This window comes from Mytilus californianus, unplaced genomic scaffold, assembly GCF_021869535.1.
Source record: "Mytilus californianus isolate M0D057914Y unplaced genomic scaffold, xbMytCali1.0.p SCAF_7, whole genome shotgun sequence".
In the NCBI taxonomy this organism is placed as follows: Eukaryota; Metazoa; Mollusca; class Bivalvia; order Mytilida; family Mytilidae; genus Mytilus; species Mytilus californianus.
Window position 1 is genome coordinate 89334543 of NW_026262723.1, and position 21549 is coordinate 89356091.

Sequence of the window (21549 nt, forward strand, 5' to 3'; positions counted from 1 at the left end):
TAAAGTGTTTATATATTCATATTTGTGTGTATTTGCTTGAGTGTCCTTTAAGCACATGTCCTTGGTGATCCCTGCATATGGACAACAATCCTATTTGTTCATATGCATCAGCCACGAGAAAGGACTTAACTCATAAAAGATATTTTGTAATGGATATGATGCTGCTTATGGTGCATGGTCAATAAACACTAAACATTATGGTTTATATGGCTATATATATTATTAACTCAATTTATATTTCATGTTTGAGTTGTTTTTCTTGTGTATTGTCTATATTACAATTGTTTAATATAAAAAAAAATCACTGTACTGATTGTGCCCATAATGGATCCTCTATTGGAAATAAAATTTATCTTATATCTATGTTACTTCATGATTTCATGATCAAGCAAAATATGCAGCCTCAAAATAGTCATTATCTTTTATTGTAAAGATTTTTATGTTTTATTTAAAAAAATCAACAATATCTCACTTACATGGACCGTCTTACATGGCACAAGAAACATAATCTAAAACTTTGAAATATGGGCTTTAAAATATTTGACCTTTTGATACATTTTCCTTGTAAACGTATATACTATTATTTAAGAATGAAAATATAGCTATTAAAATTTTAATATGTTGTGCGCATGACAAAAATGTAATTTAATATAATGCCGCGAGACGTACAGGGGAAGAAATGAATAGGTCTCGCGTGAATGATCGCAACAGAGTTGAAGGAGGATATATTAACGTATATAATGACTAGCAGGACACTGCTCATTTCTGTGTAAATTTTTGTAGTTTTAGGTGGAAGTTAATCTTTAAAATCTCTCTCCTCAATTGACTTCTGATCTTTTCTGGATATTCTTTTAGTACTTGACTCAGGTAATTATAATTCACAGTTTTTTCCATTCGTTCAATTTAATGCTATATGAAAGGTTCGTACTTTATAACTTTAAGCTCTAATCATATACAAAATCTTACATATTTAATTGTATGAAAATACCGCACATATTTATTGGTATTCATTCGGGGTGCTAAGAATAAAGGAGATGTAGGGAACAAGTCAACAAGGCGGTAATATAACGACACAAAATATCAAAGGAAATCTCCATTTCATCAAGGATTTGTATAGTAAATCCTTGATTTCATACATTGAATGTTATTTTATTTATTTCAATTTATGCTTTTATTCTGAGTACATTCTTACATACAATACATAAATATTATCATTAACAAAGCAGTTTCAAAGTATAAGTCATTTTATGGTTATTTCCAACCAAGAAATAAACAATTTGTACACCATAGCAAATTTAAGATACTTAAAAAATTTAAATCAAAGTGTTTCCCTGAAGCATTACAGAAATATTAAATCAAAGTTCAATAAAAGTTCATTTTTCTATTTGTTTTAATCAATATTTCATATTTACTCTTTTAGGGAAGGCTTGCATAGTAATATTCATACTAGGTACTTGATACAAATCGAGAATGTTGTAAATATTTAAAAATTAAATTTACATGTTTACACTCATTCACTTACAAATCTTTGTATACATAATTTAATCTGACATACTATATACGGTCACACAAGGATTTATGAATTAACGAGAATTAGGAACTTATTAATCATGCTTTTATTCACGATTTCATACTTTGACGATTACATCATAAATAAATTACGGTATGTTTTTATTCTCAAGAGAACTTTCTTGAATAACATGTAAGCTACTTTTGACCTTAATTGAGAAAAAAAGTGCTCCAAAAATGAGAAAATATCAGCATTCCTACTAAATTAATGGACTTATACATACAATTAAATCATATAATCTTTTCTAATACTAATTTTTGTAGTAGTAATATGTGAATTAAACGTGTTGGTTGTTGACTTTTGGTGGAAAATTATAAAACCAATAACTGGCTTTTATGACCTTATAAAATGTTTTACAATTTACACCTTGGTATATGTACTGTAATAACAGATGGTACATGTAAACATCTGTCACGTAGATACTCTACATCAGTTATTCTCGGAATTTTACGAACAGTATTCACAAATATGTAAGTCCCGGTTTATGATTTCTTTATAAGTAAAGATACAATGCTACAAGTTTACTTTCTTTACTGAATGTTTTTGCTTTCACCATTGTTTTTTTTTATTTTCTTCATGTTTTATTTCAATTTGGGACGGGCGTCATGTTTTGGGATTAGAGATTCTATAAAATTACAGAATTGAAATATATAAGAGGTTTAAATGTAACACATACCATAGCGTTCGAAGAGCTTTTCTTCATTATCAGCTATCAAATATGAAGCTCAAATTTCTTGTATCAGTAAATAAACCTCCTTTACAACCCCTTTTATACCTAAGAAGCTGAGAAAAAAACATTTGTCATGTTTTACTTTGCTTTATTTATCATTTTAAAAAATCTCAAGTCAACGATTGATTTTTTTCACGGATATTACAGGCCATTTTAAAAGCTAATGGTGAAATATTAACAAGAATACTATCCTAATGTGACAAGTTAGTCAACCCCACTATAGAACCTCGTGTTTTTAAATTCAGAATATTTATAACTAATATATTCACCAAGATACAAAACAATTGAGACGTTTGGCCTTTGGGGGATGATACGTTTGAAGAATGCAGATTAAAATGTATATATTAGTATTAGCCTCTAGATTAAGACTTACTCATGTTGTAGCCATGTCGTTCCACCCATCTCGTTAGTTTTATTATAGAAAATAAATCAGTTTTGTTTTTCAGTCGATAGATTAAATTAATTTTTTTACATTAAATCAGTAAATTTGCGATGGTCAAATTTTCTTGAATTTAAATAGGTGCGTTTCGTTTTTCTGTTCATTCCATTAAATTTGTTAATAGACACGAGACAGGTCAATATGAAGCAATATACAACAATGTAATTTGTAGTTGTATCTGAAAACAAGCAGTTAGATATATATGACACAAAAATAGATTGCGTGTCACTATTTACATACATAAACTTGTGTTATGTACCTTAAAATGTTGTAACGTAGTGTTTTGTCTTCCCTTGAACATATTTTTGTCTTATAATCAAGTCGTTATACATAATACTTTCTGAAAATGAGATATCCATCAAACGTCTGTAGGTATGTTTTAAATCAGTAAAATTGTAAAGTAAAAAAAAGAATGTTTAACATGTATTCCATCACATAAAACATGAATGTTTCGTATCCTTCAGAATCTGCGGTTTTTAGTTATTTTTTTGACAGTGCATCTTTTTATGAAAATTTGGTCTATATTGTATATAGATATATACAGCACCAACGCCTATTTATTTCAATGTATGATAGTGTATCCTTTGCACGTCCACCCCAAGGTCCTTTTCTACTTCCTACTTGCAAGGACAGATTAAAATGCATAACAGTTTTGTTATAGTTAGATATCATTATGATTACATGCTGTTACATTTATAATCGTTTTTGAAAGGTTTTGTCGAGAAATCCGGGTCACATTTTTGTTTATATTGCTTAAAATTATTCATTTCTAAAGTTGGTAAATTATCTTCAAATATGTTGATACACCTGTATCACTGGTGTGTCACAAATGCAATCAGTTTAAAAAGCTTAAGCTAAATAGTTCAAATTCTTATACAGACGGCCATCCTTAATCTCTTGTGGCATCTTTTTTTATTGCTTTTTAAAAAATAATTAAACTGTAGGTATAAATCGTTTAAAATGTATCTCTTCTGTAATTCTACATCTAAAAAGATATAAGTAATCTATACATATCTAATTTACAATGAAATCTTAATTTTTAGGAAAACCTTTTAAATTTGTTTAAATGCAATATGTTAATTGAAGAATGAATAAATGTCATAGATCTCTACAAACATGATACCACAACTAAAACTAGTTACTATGGGGTAAAATATTCAAATATCTTAATAACAGTTTAATTGTTTTTCTTTCAATTTGCTTTTAAGAATAAACACATATCACATAATGTTATTGCATAATTTAGAAAGTTTGAGAGGATTAGATCAGCATTATCTCATAGTTTCGTATGGAAACACCCCATCAACATCATATTTAATGGAAAAATTACACTCTTTATAAGTTCTAATGGTCGTTGTCCGATACTTTTATTCAGTTTTAATACACATTTTGATCAAATCTAGAGGATATTTTACCAGCAATAGTATATCACAACATTTAGCTTGAAGCACAAGATATAAATCATGGCGAATTAGCCATAGAAATTTGACCTTAGCACGACCTAAATTTTACTAAAGTTTTCTGCCCGGGGTTTAGTGATTCAGTCAATTTATCATTCGTTTATTTGTACTTCTAGTTCGGATAGGTATATATAGTCGATGTTTTAACTTGGTCTTCAGCGCCACACGTTTATAAACACTATGAAGTATTTTGAAGCGACCCTTTTTGTGCACGATGACAATTTATATATTCATGTACCCAAAAACTTTTTGGTTTGCTATAATCAAATATTCTTGCGTAATAAATGCCTACCACTTTTCTACGGCCAAACATTTTTTCAACATTTAATTTTTGGGTTTCATTAAATGTTCAGTAGAAATTTTGCATGAATAAGAGGTGTATTTTGTTCTTCAAATGAATAGAAACAAAGATAAAAAAAATTAGTCTGATTTGAACACTTTAATAGATATACTTGATCATCTTTTAGTAACCTACAAAAATGGGTTAACATTGTGAAACGACATTTACAGTGAAGCATTTGACCATATTTTTCATGTTTAGTCCCTCCTACTACTTGTGATTATGAACAATAAATGTCTAACAAGAGATTACATCAATCTGTTTATCAGATATTGATTGGATATTGACAAAAGAATGTCTTACTATTATAATATGTATTATGAATAGAAGATCGATCAAAACTTCGTCAGGAGAAAACGTGTTTAGTGCTATGGAATTTATATGGTAATATGTTTTACAAATTCACCTCAATTGGGTGTACCTGGGAAATTTTTCAAATACATGTATGTTTAAATTGTTGGTTAAGTTGTGTGTGAATTTTACCGTTACACTTCCTCTACGCAGTTTATAGACTATTTGTAATTTGTCAGTTTTATTAAATTGATTGGAACAAGATTTTATCCCCTGTTATTACTTAGGACATTGGTGATTTAACCTAAGGTGATAAGTATATGTGACGTCTAATGTGGACATGATTGTGTTAATATTAATGTTTACATTTGAGTTTTAATGGAAAAATGTGTGACACAGTCAAATCCATAACTTAAAAGATTTGTAGCATGTAAACATTTTGAAATAAGCTTTCTGTACAAGGATTACTAATTTGGATAGGACACTCTTTTTTCAAATAAGGTTGGTACGTTAAAATTTTATAACAGGTATAGATATGATATATTACCAAAAGTGGAAATCTATAGGACTTAATTAAAATATATAAACGAGACGGGCCTAGAACAAGGATTGTGTATGGACTATAAAGAAAAGGCTTATATTAACACTCGAAAACTAAAGCTTTGGATAATACGAACTCGTACCAAAACAGGAATTTGTATCGGAGGAGCACAAGGTTCTGAATAAACCACGACTTCGTGATCACCCTGAAATCAGGAACAAATCAAATAGTATAATCTTATTGTAATGGTGATTCGTGCAAATTGAAACTGCAATTTCTGTAAACGAAATATGTTTTTTTTTCAAAATTCAAAAAGTTTGGTGCATTTCTTGATAATTGGGTGTTTTGTATGTCAAAATGAATGTATCCTTTCTCTCATTTCTAAAATGTAAACAGTTGGTAGCTACACTCTGCATGTTTTTATTGTTTGTTTAAGTTTTCAATATACTCTAGGTAGGCAAAGAGGGAGGACAGACTGGTTTATTAACGCTACATGATCCTACATAAGTGTGTGCCTCTATCAAGTCAGGCTATCTGGACCGTGTATTGTTCGTTGATGTTTCGTTTTTGCACGTCTGTTTTTTTCCGGAGGAGTCTAGCGTTGGTGTTTGATGTGGTCTACTACACTGTCCAGTACTCCAGGTGATACCTGTTATCCTCTTTATGTAATAGTTACATTACTCCGGGTGCGGGAGTTTCTCTCTGCATTGAAGACCCATTGGTGGCCTTCGGCTGTTGTCTGCTCTATGGTCGGGTTGTTGTCTCTTTGACACATTCCCCATTTCCATTCTCAATTTTAAAGACTGTTTGGCATGCGTCACCGTGTGGCGATGTTTATTTTTTTTTTGCTATTTAGGGGCTTTTATAGTTTACCATTCTACTGTGGATAGTAATCTAATTGACAACCTTAGCACGTGTCCTTATTTTTATATAGATGACATTAATTACAGTTTCTATTTTCCTGATCTATTTTGGACTATCTTCCGTGATTAACCGGAAGTTATGGTTACATGCTCTGAATTCCAAACATAAAAAACTAATCACCTAGAATAATGATATATTTTTCAAAACAAACTATATTCTTGAAATATGTTAATTTAAGGCTTGCGAACAATTCTGAACAGTCTAAAGCATGATTTTTATATATGATCGATATGGGTAGAGATTGTCAAAAAGTCGTGAAGCACTTTAAGAGACACACTGACCTGATTACGGTTTATAGTGTAATAAGATACACATGCAATGCCTTAGGAGAAAGGTAAACGAGTTTTATGATTTATTGTCTTATTACAAACGTATAGACATTTGCCGCTATTTGTCGACAATGTCATATTTAGTGTCATATTTTTACATTTAAAGACATTGAGTTTTAAAATCTGTATATTTCTTCGAAAAGCGGAAACTACATGGTAGTGTGGTTTAAACAACCACAACATTCAAACACGCCCCTATAAGTTGTACAGCCTGACATACACTATTTTTATTCATTGAAAATGAAAAATGCGTAAACAACATTCCTCAATTTATTTTTTAATAGAAGTACATTAATTGAAATTATTTTTTACTTTTTACTATAGAAGTCTTTTGTCATTTTACTAAAGTTGTAACTGAGTCATTAAGCTTTTTTCACTGTGAGATATATTGTTTGTATTTTCAGTTGATCCAATATGGTAAACCGTGAAGAATTGATAGCTATAGTTGGAGGGTCACTTGCTGGACTTGTTGTCTTAATGGTTACCATTGCTATCTGTATATATTGCTGTTGTGGGTATGTAGATATGGATAAATGATTTCATGCACATTAAAGCGATTTTATTTCCAGTAAATCGTTAAATATCTGATTTTTTAAAGCACGGTTGTATGTGGTTGAGATATGTAAATGGATAAAAATTACAATTAGCTAACATGTAACAAAAATCTCCTTGGGACAAATCTTTAAAAAGTTAAACAAGAAATCATCCTTCGTGTGAGATGTAAGAGAGAAAAGGCGAGGTCTTTAGTTCATCGTTTAAGACTATCCAGTGACTGTTTTGATGAAGAACAACAATTAAAATGTTGTTCCAGATATATGATGATTTCTAAATGATCGATATCATGGGATTGTTGTCTTACCCGCATATCCCTTTTCCCTGAAGTATATAGTAACGCTTATAATGAAACCCTATAGTTCAATGATTACTCTTATATAACAAACTGTACAATTTTGTTGTTGTCTGGGTATTACAACGAGTAAACACTACATAATCATTTGTTACTGTACATTCATGTAATAACGAATAGGTAGATATTTAAAATATTTGTAGGTCAATCGATCTGTGTAAAATTTTTGCTTTTGTAAGACACACAAGTTATTACAATAGCAGTTTATTGAGTGTTTAAAGCAGACAATACCGTGTCGGCTCACATATCTCTTAGTCATAAAACATCTTGTATACACACCCGAAACAATTCATGACACTTCATGGGTATATGTATACCTCACCTTAAAAGATTTATTACTCATGTATATATTTTATCAAACCCTATATATAGTATAAATATATAAATGTATTTTTTATCGAAAGAATTTCACATAGAAGAACTATCCCCTCTAGTGTTGTAGGGTTATTATACTTCACGACTTAATGAATTTAAAAGATATGGGAAAATCATGAGAAACTTAATGTGAACGAGAACATAATCACTGACTTTTAGAACACAATTGCAGAATTTGATGATTTTGATACATTTCTTTAACATTTGAACCTTTTACGTACATTCTATACTAATGCTCATTTATCTCAAGAATATTCATTCAATACTTTTTTTCAGAAACTAATTCAAACTATATGGACATTTATTATTATGCCTTATATTTTGATTATTGGGGGGGGGGGGGGTATACCCTGTATTTATCATGCTTTTCAATAACATATGGTCAAATCGCTGAAAGACCCCCTCCTAAATTATTGAAAACTATCATTCCAAATATCTTGGTTTAAATAAGATACACCCATTCATGTTAACGTCCTCAAGGTGTTTCTTATACAAAAATCTGTGAAGTCACACATTCACTGTTACTTGACATTATCATAGGCCTATAAGAAATTTTTCCTGGTATGACGGTGTTCTGTGTCGTTTCTTCTTTCTTGTGAAATAAAATTTCTTTTCGTACGTATAATTGTGTGAATAGCAGTTACAAATCTTCGTACGTAATTGTGTGAATAGGAGTTACAAATCTTAAGTCTATAAGTTATATGCTACAATATGATTTAATAGGCAATTTTAACCTTATTAGGTTAGTTTAGATACGGTCTTCACTACTGTGAATTTTGTCTTGAATGGGATTTTAAGAATGGTTCCCTACACTGTTAGCCCCAATGGTCGCAAAAAAAAAACAAGTGTTTAAACCAGAACTGATTTCTGATCCTACCCTCATATTCTTCAAGAACTTTATTCTATATTGTTTACCGATTAAAAACGATATTATTTAAACTTAAAGGGAAGTCAGACATAAAAAAATGTAGAGATTAATACACAATAAGACAGCTCAAATACACCTGTTTATATGAAATATGTGTATTTCAGCGAATGTTTGAGATAAAATACCTTTTCCCACTCTTATACTAGGAAGTCCTAACTTTATATGAAATATGATTCCGAAAGGGGTTTACTTCAAGGTATTGTGTTGCAAGTGACATTGTAAATTCGTACATTTTTATAGTCAGTATTACATGAAAACTCGTATCATCCGGATGAAGCTGTCTTACACAAACAACTTTTTTCTTTCTGTCCTAGAAGGGTATAACCTAATAAGGAGTTATAATGACGTTCTGTGCTCTTTTAGACGGAAGATATTTCATATGCCTTTTGATAGGGGTTTTAAGTATATTAAAGTAAAAATAAGGAAATGTGGTGTGATTGCCAATGCGACATCTATCCACCAGAAAGTCCAAATGAAATGACGAGGTTCGGTTAGCAACAAAATCCATACCATAAGTTCCCTTTGAATTGCTAAGCACCACATCCTTTAAATTGGGACACAATCAGTATTATGCAGTAAGAATCCAGATGACCCTAAATTCTCATTACAGACTCTAGTTTTATCAGTCTGCAGCATTTTAAATTTACACTGACATAATCCTATATACACCACTACTTAAGTTTATCAATAAGCCTACCATCATTAACGTATTCATTTTATTTGGATGATATTATTTTGATAGCAGTGACCTATATATGCACAATTTGTAGTCACTAGGAAGTCAGTAACACAATATTTTTTTTAATTTCTATAACGATCGATCTAGAATGACATAGCGAAATATTTTGACGACCCAAACTACAATTCATATTAAGCTCTTATAATATTACAATATTGTTTTACAATAACTAATGTTGCAAGTCACGTAATGTTGAAATCAATCTCGACTTTATTGTCAAGACATCTATTTCATTTTACATCTGAATATTTTGACTATACTTCATAATCAATATTTTGCATGAATAATTCAATATACTTAAATTGTTTACGACTTCTATACTTAAACATGCTCTATCTGATGTTTTTGTGTGTACTTTCCTTCATGACACAAAAGCAATATAATTATATTAGTGGTAACCATAAGCTGTCATATAAAGATAATGTAAAACTTGAGTAACTAATGCAGATTTTACTGCAGATGCATAAAGGCTTGAAATCAACACCAAAATGGCGTCCAGCTTAACAACAGTGACATAATTAGACTCCTTTAATAAAGTATTTGAAGTCTTATTTTACACACACGTTTATATATGTCAATAATTTGATCGTCTTTTTCAACTTTTTCAATCCGTGTCTTGTTTTATTTTCGCGTAAAATGATGAACAATTGTGTTCAGAGAGCCTCTGGCTTCATCATGTTGTAAACATTTTTAACTATTTATGTAAACTTGCTGAAGACAAATTGGTATATGTTGGATAGATTATTCACGATTATGAATGACCATGAATTGTTTTGTCAGGATCTGTCATGTTAAATTACTAAACTCGGCATTAATATTTATATAAATGTAGATTGATAAAACTATATGAAAATTTAACCAATTTATTTAAATGGTTTACACGAATGAATGTCATTATTACAAAACAATAGAGACATCTCGGTGTATACTATATATGATTTCGGTTTACCAATATACTTCTTTGGAATGAAAGATAAAAAATACCCTTTATTCGTAGTCCGTATTGGAAGTAAGTGTCACGAAGAGTGTAGTTTGATTTGAGATATAAATAGAATAGAGACCAGAGAGTTCGGCGTTACAATAATAAAATGCTTTTTGCATTGGTTAACCCTATTTAAGGAGTAGATCTAATTTTCCTGTGTTTGTTTCACTCAAGCGTCAACAGTGGCGGATCCAGGGGGGGGGGGGGGGGGGGTTCCGGGGGTTGGATCCCCCTTTTTTGACGATCAATGCATTTGAATGGGGGCATATAGTTGGAACCCTCCCCCTTTATCCTGGGTTAGGAACCCCCCTTTTATAAATGGCTGGATCCTATTGGAAATTGAATACTATAGAGCATATATCATAAACTTATTCGGCGCTTTATGTAGCTGTTGAAGGCATTTTGATACAAAATTGCAAATTTTACATGTTTTGGTAAAAGGAGTAGGTCCGGTAAGGGCCGATTTTGGCCTCAAATTTCAGGTTCATCTGATGAAAGATTTTGGTCACTTTTTAAACAATTAAGTGTCTACTTCAGTCGATTCAATTAGTTTATGTGACAGATTTGAACTGATTTTATTATTAAAGACGCTCAGATTCAAGCTTAGATATGAAAAATCTATCAAATATGCCATAATATGTCACTTTTCAGATGGTTTTTGTCAAAAATGAAAGTGGCCGCATCCGTGTTCACTCTCAACCTTTATATATGTTATGTATTATCATCAAATACAACTTGCATTTAAATATTAAGAACGAACACAAATGCGGCCACTTCCATTTAAGACGGAAACCGTCTAAAATTTAACTCAAATGCTAAAATTGTGAAGATTTCCGTAATTTAGCATGACTTAATGATGCTAGTACCCGATATATATGCATTGTATGGTCAAAAACTGCCCATATTTATGTAGCAGAAGTATTCTACTTTCCAATAAATAGCTTAAAGTTTACAGTTTAGCAATTTTGTAAAACTGCTATATTTTGGGGCCAAAAAGGGGTCTTACTGGACCTACTCCTTTTGCATCGTAGGTCATAGCTAACCGAAATTAATTAATGTATCCGACAGTAAATTTCCAACATAATTTTTAGTTTTCGTTTACGATGTCTTTCTTAAACATTTTTGTGATAAACATAATCAAAATATGCCAAAATCTCTCAAATTGCGGTCGGGCATTCTTCCGGAGTTTACAATTTGATGATCTGTTTAGAAATAAGCCAATATATTGTTAGAACTGTAAAGTACACACATTTGGCTGTGATACTATGACTTTTAGTAAAGATTAAAAGACTTTTTAAAAATGAACCTGGTTTAAAATAAATTCAGGGGAAATTGCCCTCTCCTTAGAAATGTGTCCATGTGGTAAAAAGATGTAATTTTTTATCATTTGCTCTAAATGGTCGAAGCCGTCTATCGCCACAGCAGTAATTATTGGACACGCAAAAAAAAATGAAGTTGGACTTACTCTCCTGTATTCGCACTATGGGATTATCACTATCTTGAAGTCGATGATGGTTCCAATTTCTTTAAATGTTAGTACTTCGGCAGGGTTGAAACCAGCGAAGTATACGTTTTCAACATGGGCATAAATATCCGAGAAGAAAAGGACCGAAATGTAAAAATGAACACATTAATATTTCTTTAATAGCGAGAATTTCAAACAAACCGAAACCTTATTACCTTAGTACTTATAAGTCTTTTAAATCGTTTTAGAAACAAGCTTGATTCTTTTTTTGAATGCCGGAGGATATATCTAAAGTAAAAGTTACCAAACTTTCAATGTTAAACAAGGAATATTGTACATATATATATATATATATATATCGTCTCAAATTTAGCCCAACAATGTTAGATCTTCAAATTTTTTTTCTTCCCTCAGCGGGATTCGAATCCTTGCGTCTGTGAAATCGTGGCAACACCGCCTGCACCGTGTCCAGCGCCCTAGACCACTCGACAACCTAAGCTACATAAAAATAAAGCTATCGGTGGCCGATGTAATGCCTTTCCTCGTCGGCTTTATCTAGAGTTGTAACACAATATATATATATATATATATATATCATTAACTAGACATTCATAAAATGGTTTAACGTTTATATTCCCCAAATGCTCTTTCCCATTTTTGATTTTGTGCCACGTTGAATATATTTTAACCATTAATTTCTAACAATGTGATCCCCGACTGTGGCTGTGATTTAAAAAAGATAGGTAGTATCTTCTTTGGGTATGTAATCAAATATGTCAGGTGTAGCCGAGATTTACATTGGACAATGAGCTAGGTTTTCGTCGAAAAAAAGAATGCAAGTAACGACTATATATTCTTGTGTGAAAGAAGAAGAGTTGAAAAAAAGTTCAACAATTTAAGTAGACTTATCAAGTCATCTTTTTATGGAATTGATAAAATTATTACTTATAATCATACTAGATGGTTCACTGAATGCTGACACTTGTTGTATAAAGCTCTCTCCATGCATATACGATTTTTTGTAATGTGAGAGTGATTTGAGTTTGCAAACGGCAGTAGATAATAACATAATAAAAAGTTACGACTAAACAGTTGCAAAATAAAAAACACCAGAATACACGAAACAAAACACAGAAGCTTAGATTGAACAAAGTTCAGTGTCTTTTTGTTTTCTTTTTAGACGAAAAAAAGAGTCAAAGAAAAATAATAGACGTTTTCAACCTCTTCAATCGGGAAATGATTCTAGCAAACATAGCACCCTAAATGGCGTAGATCCACGGGTGGATCCCAGAAGCACTGAAAACAGACTTCCGAAAGTAGGAAGTAACGGACTATGGATGGGAGGTGCTCCAAGCATGTACGCTGTACCACCTCCAAATAACTATCACTATGGGGATAGAGATAGAGACAGAGAAAGAGACCGACACGGGAAAAGAAGTTCTTCTCTGCAGAGAACAACGTCGGAAGAACGACTTCATCAGAGTAAGTGTTCATGTAAAGTCGTTTTAGGGCATGAAATACTCAAGTGTTTCGTGCATTGACTTTTAAAATTAAAGATAAGTTTTAATTGAAGATTGTAAGAGTCTTATTTGGTCATCATAATCGCATTATGGATTTACTTTTATACTATCTAACATATAGTAGCGTTAATCTTATTATCTGATATACTTAATGTAGATTTTGTCTTATTATCTCACAAATAAGTTAAAAGTAGTACTGAAGATATTTATGGATGGATATAAAGATTATTTATAAGAATTTATTTTATTATTGGCAAAACTTATAAGAGTATATTCAATTGCGTAAATTAAACTTTTACTTGAAGTGCATCGTTATTTCTATATGCATATATATTTATAAAGTGCCTAGAAAATCAACCTAACGATGTTAGAGTAGATATGTTTCTACACATAGGCAGACATATACATATATATGTATACATATATGTTAAATCTGGTTTCCCTTTTATTTGAAAAACATCTAAACCAAAAATTCAATAAGTTTTTCATACTGAGAACAGTAATTTCATTAATCACTCTTTGTACAGACATAAGATATATTACATATCGATCCAAAAGCTATGGTACAGACTTGGAAATGCTCGGTAAAATTTGTAGTTTTGTTTTTTGTTTGTTTTGGTTTTTTTTGCTGTGTATAGCTAGGGTGATATTATTCCAAGACACAAAATTGAGATTTGATTTGTATAAAATTTAGTTCAACATTATATTTTTAAAAGGTTGCACAAATAGTAATTTTGTTGTTTAGTTTATAACTTTCTTTTGAATTGTATTAATAACAAAGTTAACCGCATGTCAAAGACATAAATATAATGATTGTTCAGACACATCGAACCAAGATGAGCTCTCTTTTACATTGATATATATGCCTACATCTTTATAGTAGAATATAATTGTTAGCTTTGGGGTTGTAAAGGCACTTAAGATACAATATGCAGGTGATATGGTCATTTGAGTGGAAGAAGTACATAAATTAATGCGCAATTATTTACATTTGTTTGTAATAAATATATAAACAAATTATTTCAAGGTAATTTAAGTACATTTATATCACGAAGTGGTATTAAAACCTATTGAGAATATTTACGCCTTTATTACTAGGAGATATTAAATGGTTCACTCATACAGAATTGTGTCAGAAGAGTCATATATTGACTAAACAAAGTGTATTCAGTAGTCTGATTGTCACTTAGTGTTGGTAATAAGTCACATTGAAGTTTAGATTTGGTGTGTACGGTGCATTCTCATTAACAAGTACCCCCTTATCTCCTTGTATGAACGCTACATTCAATACATTAAACATGTTTTATTTCGAATTCGGTGCCTGCTACACATACTTATATGCATATTATAAGGATACAAACCAATACAGAACTAGACAAATTTGGAATGGAACCGGTAAACAGTCTGGATTAACCACAAATGAAGCTCCATAAGGGAGGCCCTAATACCGCCTCTGTATGCAATAAGTTATCCCTGTTTTTTTATAAAGCTAAAAAGTTCTAGTAAATCATTGTACATCTATTTTCTATAATTGATTACTGTCATCTATTCTTGATGTGTTTCAAATCATATGTATTAATTTCTATTTATTTACCTGCACGAACAGACTGACAGACAGATAGTCTAATATAGTGAATATAATTTCACTTGTATCCAACTCTTCGTTCAGAATATACACAACATATTTGCCAATGGACATTAAGCCAACAACTATCAATCAATCATGTATCCGACTTAGTGGGGACTGCACTTAAATACTGTTGTTGACGTTCAGACTGTCTGGTGAAATGAATTTATCACTAAGATATTAATTTGTTTCGAAGACCACAATAGATTTACGCAGGTAGAGATCCGAGTCTTCATTAAAGGATCAACAGATATCCATGTTGTCTATGTAGAGAGATTAAATAGGAAATTAAAAAAAATTAGTTAACTCCCAAGTATAATGTTAAAAAGTTCAAGTTCTTCACTAACATGAAACTGGTACTTTGCTTTTGCGCTAATTAGCATTTCATTTGCGCCAAAAAAAATGAGCAAAAACCCATACCGCATAGTAAGCTATAAAAAACCCAGAAATGACAAATGTTAAACATGTTTCAGTGCTGAGATCGTACACAATTTGCTGGTTTAAATCGTGGTTGACTGTATCATGCAATGTTTTTATTATGATTTTGCTGTCCAAATCTGTTGTGATTCTGGCTTTGCAACTTTTGTTGGTACATCTATACGTTTGTCTCTGTTTTTCAATTATTTATTATAAACATAAGATATCCTAAAGGAAATATGTCCATTTTATCACATCGAACATGTTAACACTATGCAATTTTATTCTTTTAAGTGACTCTCAGTTTTGTATGAGAAATGAGTATGAATGCACTTACCAAATAGAAGGATACTCTTCAATCTTTCTTATACGAACCTCGTATTCAGAATACAACTTGTATTCAAACGTTTCCGTCATATTTTACCTGTAAATTGGCGCAAAAGCAGTATTTAATTTTGGCAAAATGAAATACAACCCTGTGGCGCAAATGAAATACAGTATTATTTTTTTTAAATTGGCGCAATTCATGGCGTACAATGCATCACAAGAAACACATCAAGAGAGGGAACAATGGGAGACTAACATGTCTTATCTTAAGTTATTGAAAATCACTAGTTTAGTTTTGGGCATTTATTGTTTAATGATCGTCCTATTAATTTTTAACAAAGCTTTTCCAAACTTTTAATTCGCTTATTTGAATACCTTTTCTAATCTTATTATCATGAAGTTCAAATAATATATTTACCAAAAATTTACCAATTCTTACTTGATATTTCATCAAAATAAAGGAACCAGAAGTGGAATATGTTGTCATTGTAAAACAGTCTTGCTTTTGAAATTTTAATACATTCATAACAATTAAGACAAGAAAGAAAAAAACCGGATAAACCAACAAATTGAAATTCGTATTTTACAGGTAGAGGTCATCCAGTTTATACAAGTGGAAATATGCATCTATACCATAGTAATCCTTATAATTATTATGAGCCATATGCCTTGCCACGAAGTAACAGCTACCTCAATATGTATGGTGGTTATCCTCCATATCCATCAAATAGCAGTAGAGGTTGGTTCATAACAAAAATTGTAAACTTAATCAATATATTGTTGTAGACAGGAATAAAAAGAGACTGAGTCGTCGATACAAAATCGAAAAAAAAAAAATCGAATTAAGATTGATTTGCAAAGTGGGAAACATTTTTTGCTTTGTTTTACCTCTTCATTTGTGTTTAATGTTATGATGATTTATTGTATTGGTTTAAGTGATTTTTCATTGACAAAAATTAAATAATACTAGTACTTTATAAATGTTATGCATCTGAAACGCTGTTCTAAATTTGCCTTCACCAGGAAAGCTCAAAGTCAAAAATTGAAAGTCAAGGATGTATAAGTTCCGAAACACGCGAAGAACTATATGACCAAAAGGGACCTTAAAATAATAGCCAAATCAATCTAAGGTCAAATTTGCCTGAGGGTGTTAGTTACTTAATAAATTCTAAATTTATGAATGGACAATTTCAGAAAGGTATGTTATAAATCATGTCAGTACCAAAACACTGACTTCTAAACAGGGTTGCGTTCAATATCGTAGCGGCTACGTAGTGCTACGTAGATTTATGACTATTGAACGAGTAGCTAGCCTAACTGCTATCAATATCTATGTAGCAGCTAGGCTAGCTACACGTTCAATAGTCATAAATCTACGTAGCCCTATGTAGCCGCTACGATATTGAACGCAACCCTGGTGATTGCATATTAAGTTTGCAGCGAGTACATTATAAACATTTTCAAAAATTGTTTTATGTTATATGTATAACAACAATTTATGTGACGAACTTTTAAAGATGTGATAACATAATATGCTTCATTAATACATGGTTAATCTTCATTTGTTTTAAAGGAGTAAGAACGCAGAGTTTCGAGAAAGTTCGATTATCATCAACTTTACACAAAACAAATGATTCCATTGTCATTATAAATCAACAATCTATCTAACAAATACAAAATAGTTATCACACTTTGTGTCACTTTACAGTTAAAACAAACAATAAACGTTTAAAAATATAATATTTTCAGATTCACGTGCAATGCTAGTGGAATATCCAGAGGGTCATGAGTACATTTACGATCCTTACAGAGACACCACTGATGACCGACGTCGTGGGAAGAAAGTAAAAAGAACACATAGTGATTTGACAGGAACAAAGCGAAAAAGGAAAGAAAAAAGACGAGGGTCACCGATGGAAAATAGAAGAAATAGAAGTATAGAAAGGTTAGATAGACCTTCAGGCTCCGACAGGGCGACATCTGCTGATGTTCATAGGCAGCAAAAACAACCATATATACTTCAGACAAAAGAACAGAGACCACCGAAAGAAATTTCAGAACAAACTGCAACAATAGACATTCATGACACAGAGCTGTCGGAATGTGCAACAGACAGTGCCAAAATTAGAGCTATACAAGGGAGGACTTCAGATCCAGAACCAATTTCAAAAAAGTGGCCAGTTAATGACGAATTGAAGTTGGACCTCCCGAGTGATATAAATGACGATGGTACAGACGATATCGAAGTAAAACGTTATCAATATGTCGGAAATTATCCAAATAAAATAGAGAGTCATCCTAACAAACCGACTGAAAATAAAACAGGCGGATATACAAATTCGGCCTACATAGAAAATGAAAGAAGAGATGGCGGACATGTTCATAAACGTTTGGAGAAGCGTGAAAGTAACACAGATGGTATGTTGTAACATCTTGTCGTCTAGATCAAAATATTCAAACAAAATACTTATCTATTTTATTAAGATATGTCATATGTGTAAAAAAAATGTCATCAAACAATAGCATATTTTAAGCAGATTTTGTTTGATGAAAGAATGATACATTTATATTTTAGTACAGCAATGTACCGCGGTCAATGACTCAATATCTTAAGATGACCTAGTCACTATATATTTTATCACATTTCAGTCAACAGCTTTATGGGATTATTAAATAAGATAACAGGGTTTAAAATCAAAGTTTGGACTAATACATAAATAAGTATTGGTCCGAGATCAAAGTAAAACATAAAGTTCACGCTGTTGAAAGTGCACTTTTCTCAACAAGCCACCATTAGGAACATCCAAAACTTAAAGACGATTTTTGCGAGTTCACTTCACAAACAACTCTCATAGGTCATATATATGCAAGAAAATAAAGAAATTGTAAAAAGAACTCGAACAAAAAAAGAAGGAATTTGTATTCATCGTATTAAACATTAGTAAACTGATTCTGAAATGTGTGTTTTGGAACTTTGGTCGTTCTTATGGTTGGAAGATGTAATTTTGTGTGTCCATAAAGTATATTATGTTATAATTTGATTACTTTGAAATAACTTCTCTTTTCATTTGACATTTTCTTCTTCAGTTTTGTACAAAATCTTATAGATTCATAGAATTTTAATGTATTTAGCTAAAGAAGCCATGCAAAAACGTGTAAATTTGCAGTTATCAAATATCCTGTTGGAAAGCAGTATTTTAAGAGATAAAGAGTGCCAATTGAAATTAATGAAAAGTTGAATATCATTTCAGATATCCTGAAGTTTGTGTGATATATGCAAAAGGCTAAAAAAAAACAAAGACAGTATTGATTTTTTCTTAGAAACTCTTTGTCCAGCTAACATCATACACATGAATTTTTAATCTTAAACCACAGGATGTGCTTTAATTATATTTTAGTACTTTGAAATGAGACGTTCACTATCAGACACATACATGATGCATTATATTGTATATAATTTGGTAGGCTTTACGCGCGTAAATGATATTCACACGGTGATATTTACTTGCCTAAAAAAATATAATTTTGGGCGAAGTTAAATCTTGCACAACATTGTTCCTTGAATTTGTCTAATTTAGAAATAAAATATCTGTCAAATCTACTTATGACGTTACTTATTGTTAACTGCGTCATCTAACCACAGCTAATATTTAAGTTTTAAAATTCTATTTATAGTATATTTGTAAAGGATTTTCCCGTCTTTTAACATTACAGGAAAGCAAGTGTCTGCAGCATTCGACTTCCTAAACAATTATGTGTCTGATGAGGAGGAACCAGTTTTTGCAGACAGCAGACGACAGTCACCGCTACCTTTCGATACATGAAAAAAATCTTGGTGATCATGGAGGTAAAAAAAAATAATTTGTTAACTTTGACTTTGGTGTTATGATCTTTTTATAGTATTAAAAAAAGTTGAAAACAGCAGCATTTACAAACGATATACCTAATCCGAACAAATAATTCAGACTTTCATTGTATACATGTTTTAAACTTGTTTTTAGTGATAAAAATTGATTTTAAAACGAGACAAAATTGTCATTTATGTGTTTCTATTGTTAGCGTATGTCGAATTTAATGAATGTATTAAATTAACAGTATTCAAAATATACAACTGAACGATAACTCGTTTTTGCAAGACTATGTCATTGATGGAAAAATGAGACAAAACAAAATGTATTCTAACATTTACATTTTTTAAATCTTCAGACTATATACATATATTTCCGACTGTGCGAGACTCGTAGTCGTAGTCTTCAGACATAATCCCAACACAAAAAATGCACAACTTATATCAGGTGATTCACAGTTAATGTTAAAATCTTTTTTATTTTGTTTTATTTCAGACTATGTTGATCATTATATGGCTGGAGTTAAAGTGTTAGCCAAACGGAAAGAGTGCATGTGCTATAAGCACCAAATGATCTGAAGGACAAACGGCGTACTATAATCGTTCAGTAATATTGTATACATAATACTATACGGGTACTGCAATTGGAAATACACAACGCAATATGTTCACCAAAGAATCGTTTTTACATGTTATACATATATTGATTCAAGATTCCAATCGAGGCCCGGTGAAATATAAGCCTATTTTTTAAATCAATTAATAATCAGTAACCTCAGGATTTCATCTACAGCTTTTAACATATCATATTGCCATCAATATCATTGATTAAGTGCCATATGTAACTATTATATATGTATAATCTTTTGTTGCCTTAGTTGTATTTTCTAGTGTTTCATTTCACCGTTGATATATAAATAATCGAACACTCCGTAGGAGTGAGCATTGTTTGAAATAGTCCATGGACATTTGAAGGTTAATTTTCAATTGGACGCATTTTTTTTTAAATTGAAATCCTTTATATTATGCAAACTGTCGTTCTTACTAAAACAACGAAAGCAGCCATGTGCACATTATAATAAACTGTCGTCAGCATTATTTTTGTACATGGGTACAATAAAAACATATCTATATTTGTTATAAGAATGAAAATCAAAATTTGTAATACTCCTATATATCATTATTTATTACCTTTGTCATAATATACAAATAAAATATTAAAACTCTCGTATTTATTTGCTCTGTTTCACATTCGATTTTTTTTTATCAAATGTTACAAATAACTCACGTATTTTTTTTATCTCTTTTTATTTTGTTGATATGCAAGTCATGATGTAGAAAATAGCATGGTAATTTGTTTTCCATTATGTTTTTTTAAATGTTTCATTTTTAATGAAGTTTTAATAGCCCTTTATCATAATACTCGTCCGTCGTTTATATTCTGTAGTATTTACATGTCATTTCCTATGCAGTGTTGGTACTTTAAAAGCGTTCTGATGCCCATATAACATACATTTTCATTTTGGTCAACATACAATCAACACCCATCTTTTAACTGCACATTTGTTAACCACCTCTCTTTAAATGTGTTACATATTAAATCTTTCTACCTCTAGTGTAATATGTCGACAAAGTACAGAAAAGTTTTATCAGATTTGTCTATAGGGAAAAAAGTAGTATTACATTTTCCCAGCTTTAGGTTGGCTTTTTGTGTACCCAAGGAAAGGTGAAGGAAGTCAACTTAGGAGCGCTGTGATTGGATGTAAGGGTACAATATATTTTTTTATTTAT

General features: G+C 31.1%; 1 protein-coding gene across 6 annotated transcripts in view; it reads left to right on the plus strand.

Moving 5' to 3' along the window:
• LOC127710283 (uncharacterized) overlaps positions 1 to 20984 on the plus strand; it is a 28405-nt gene extending 7421 nt beyond the window's left edge. The window contains exons 1-8 of one of the 6 annotated variants that reach the window (XM_052216065.1): positions 661 to 867; positions 7029 to 7139; positions 13201 to 13502; positions 14068 to 14124; positions 16501 to 16650; positions 17661 to 18329; positions 19626 to 19758; positions 20255 to 20984. In XM_052216065.1, coding sequence (XP_052072025.1) covers positions 7039 to 7139; positions 13201 to 13502; positions 14068 to 14124; positions 16501 to 16650; positions 17661 to 18329; positions 19626 to 19735 — 1389 coding nt within the window. In that variant the 5' untranslated portion in view covers positions 661 to 867; positions 7029 to 7038 and the 3' untranslated portion in view covers positions 19736 to 19758; positions 20255 to 20984. Of the gene's footprint in view, positions 1 to 660; positions 868 to 2017; positions 2041 to 4871; positions 4924 to 5038; positions 5332 to 7028; positions 7140 to 13200; positions 13503 to 14067; positions 14125 to 16500; positions 16651 to 17660; positions 18330 to 19625; positions 19759 to 20254 lie in introns of those variants that run through there. The other 5 variants (XM_052216070.1, XM_052216068.1, XM_052216067.1 and 2 more) reach the window with 5 other exon arrangements.
• Positions 20985 to 21549: the final 565 nt, after the last annotated feature.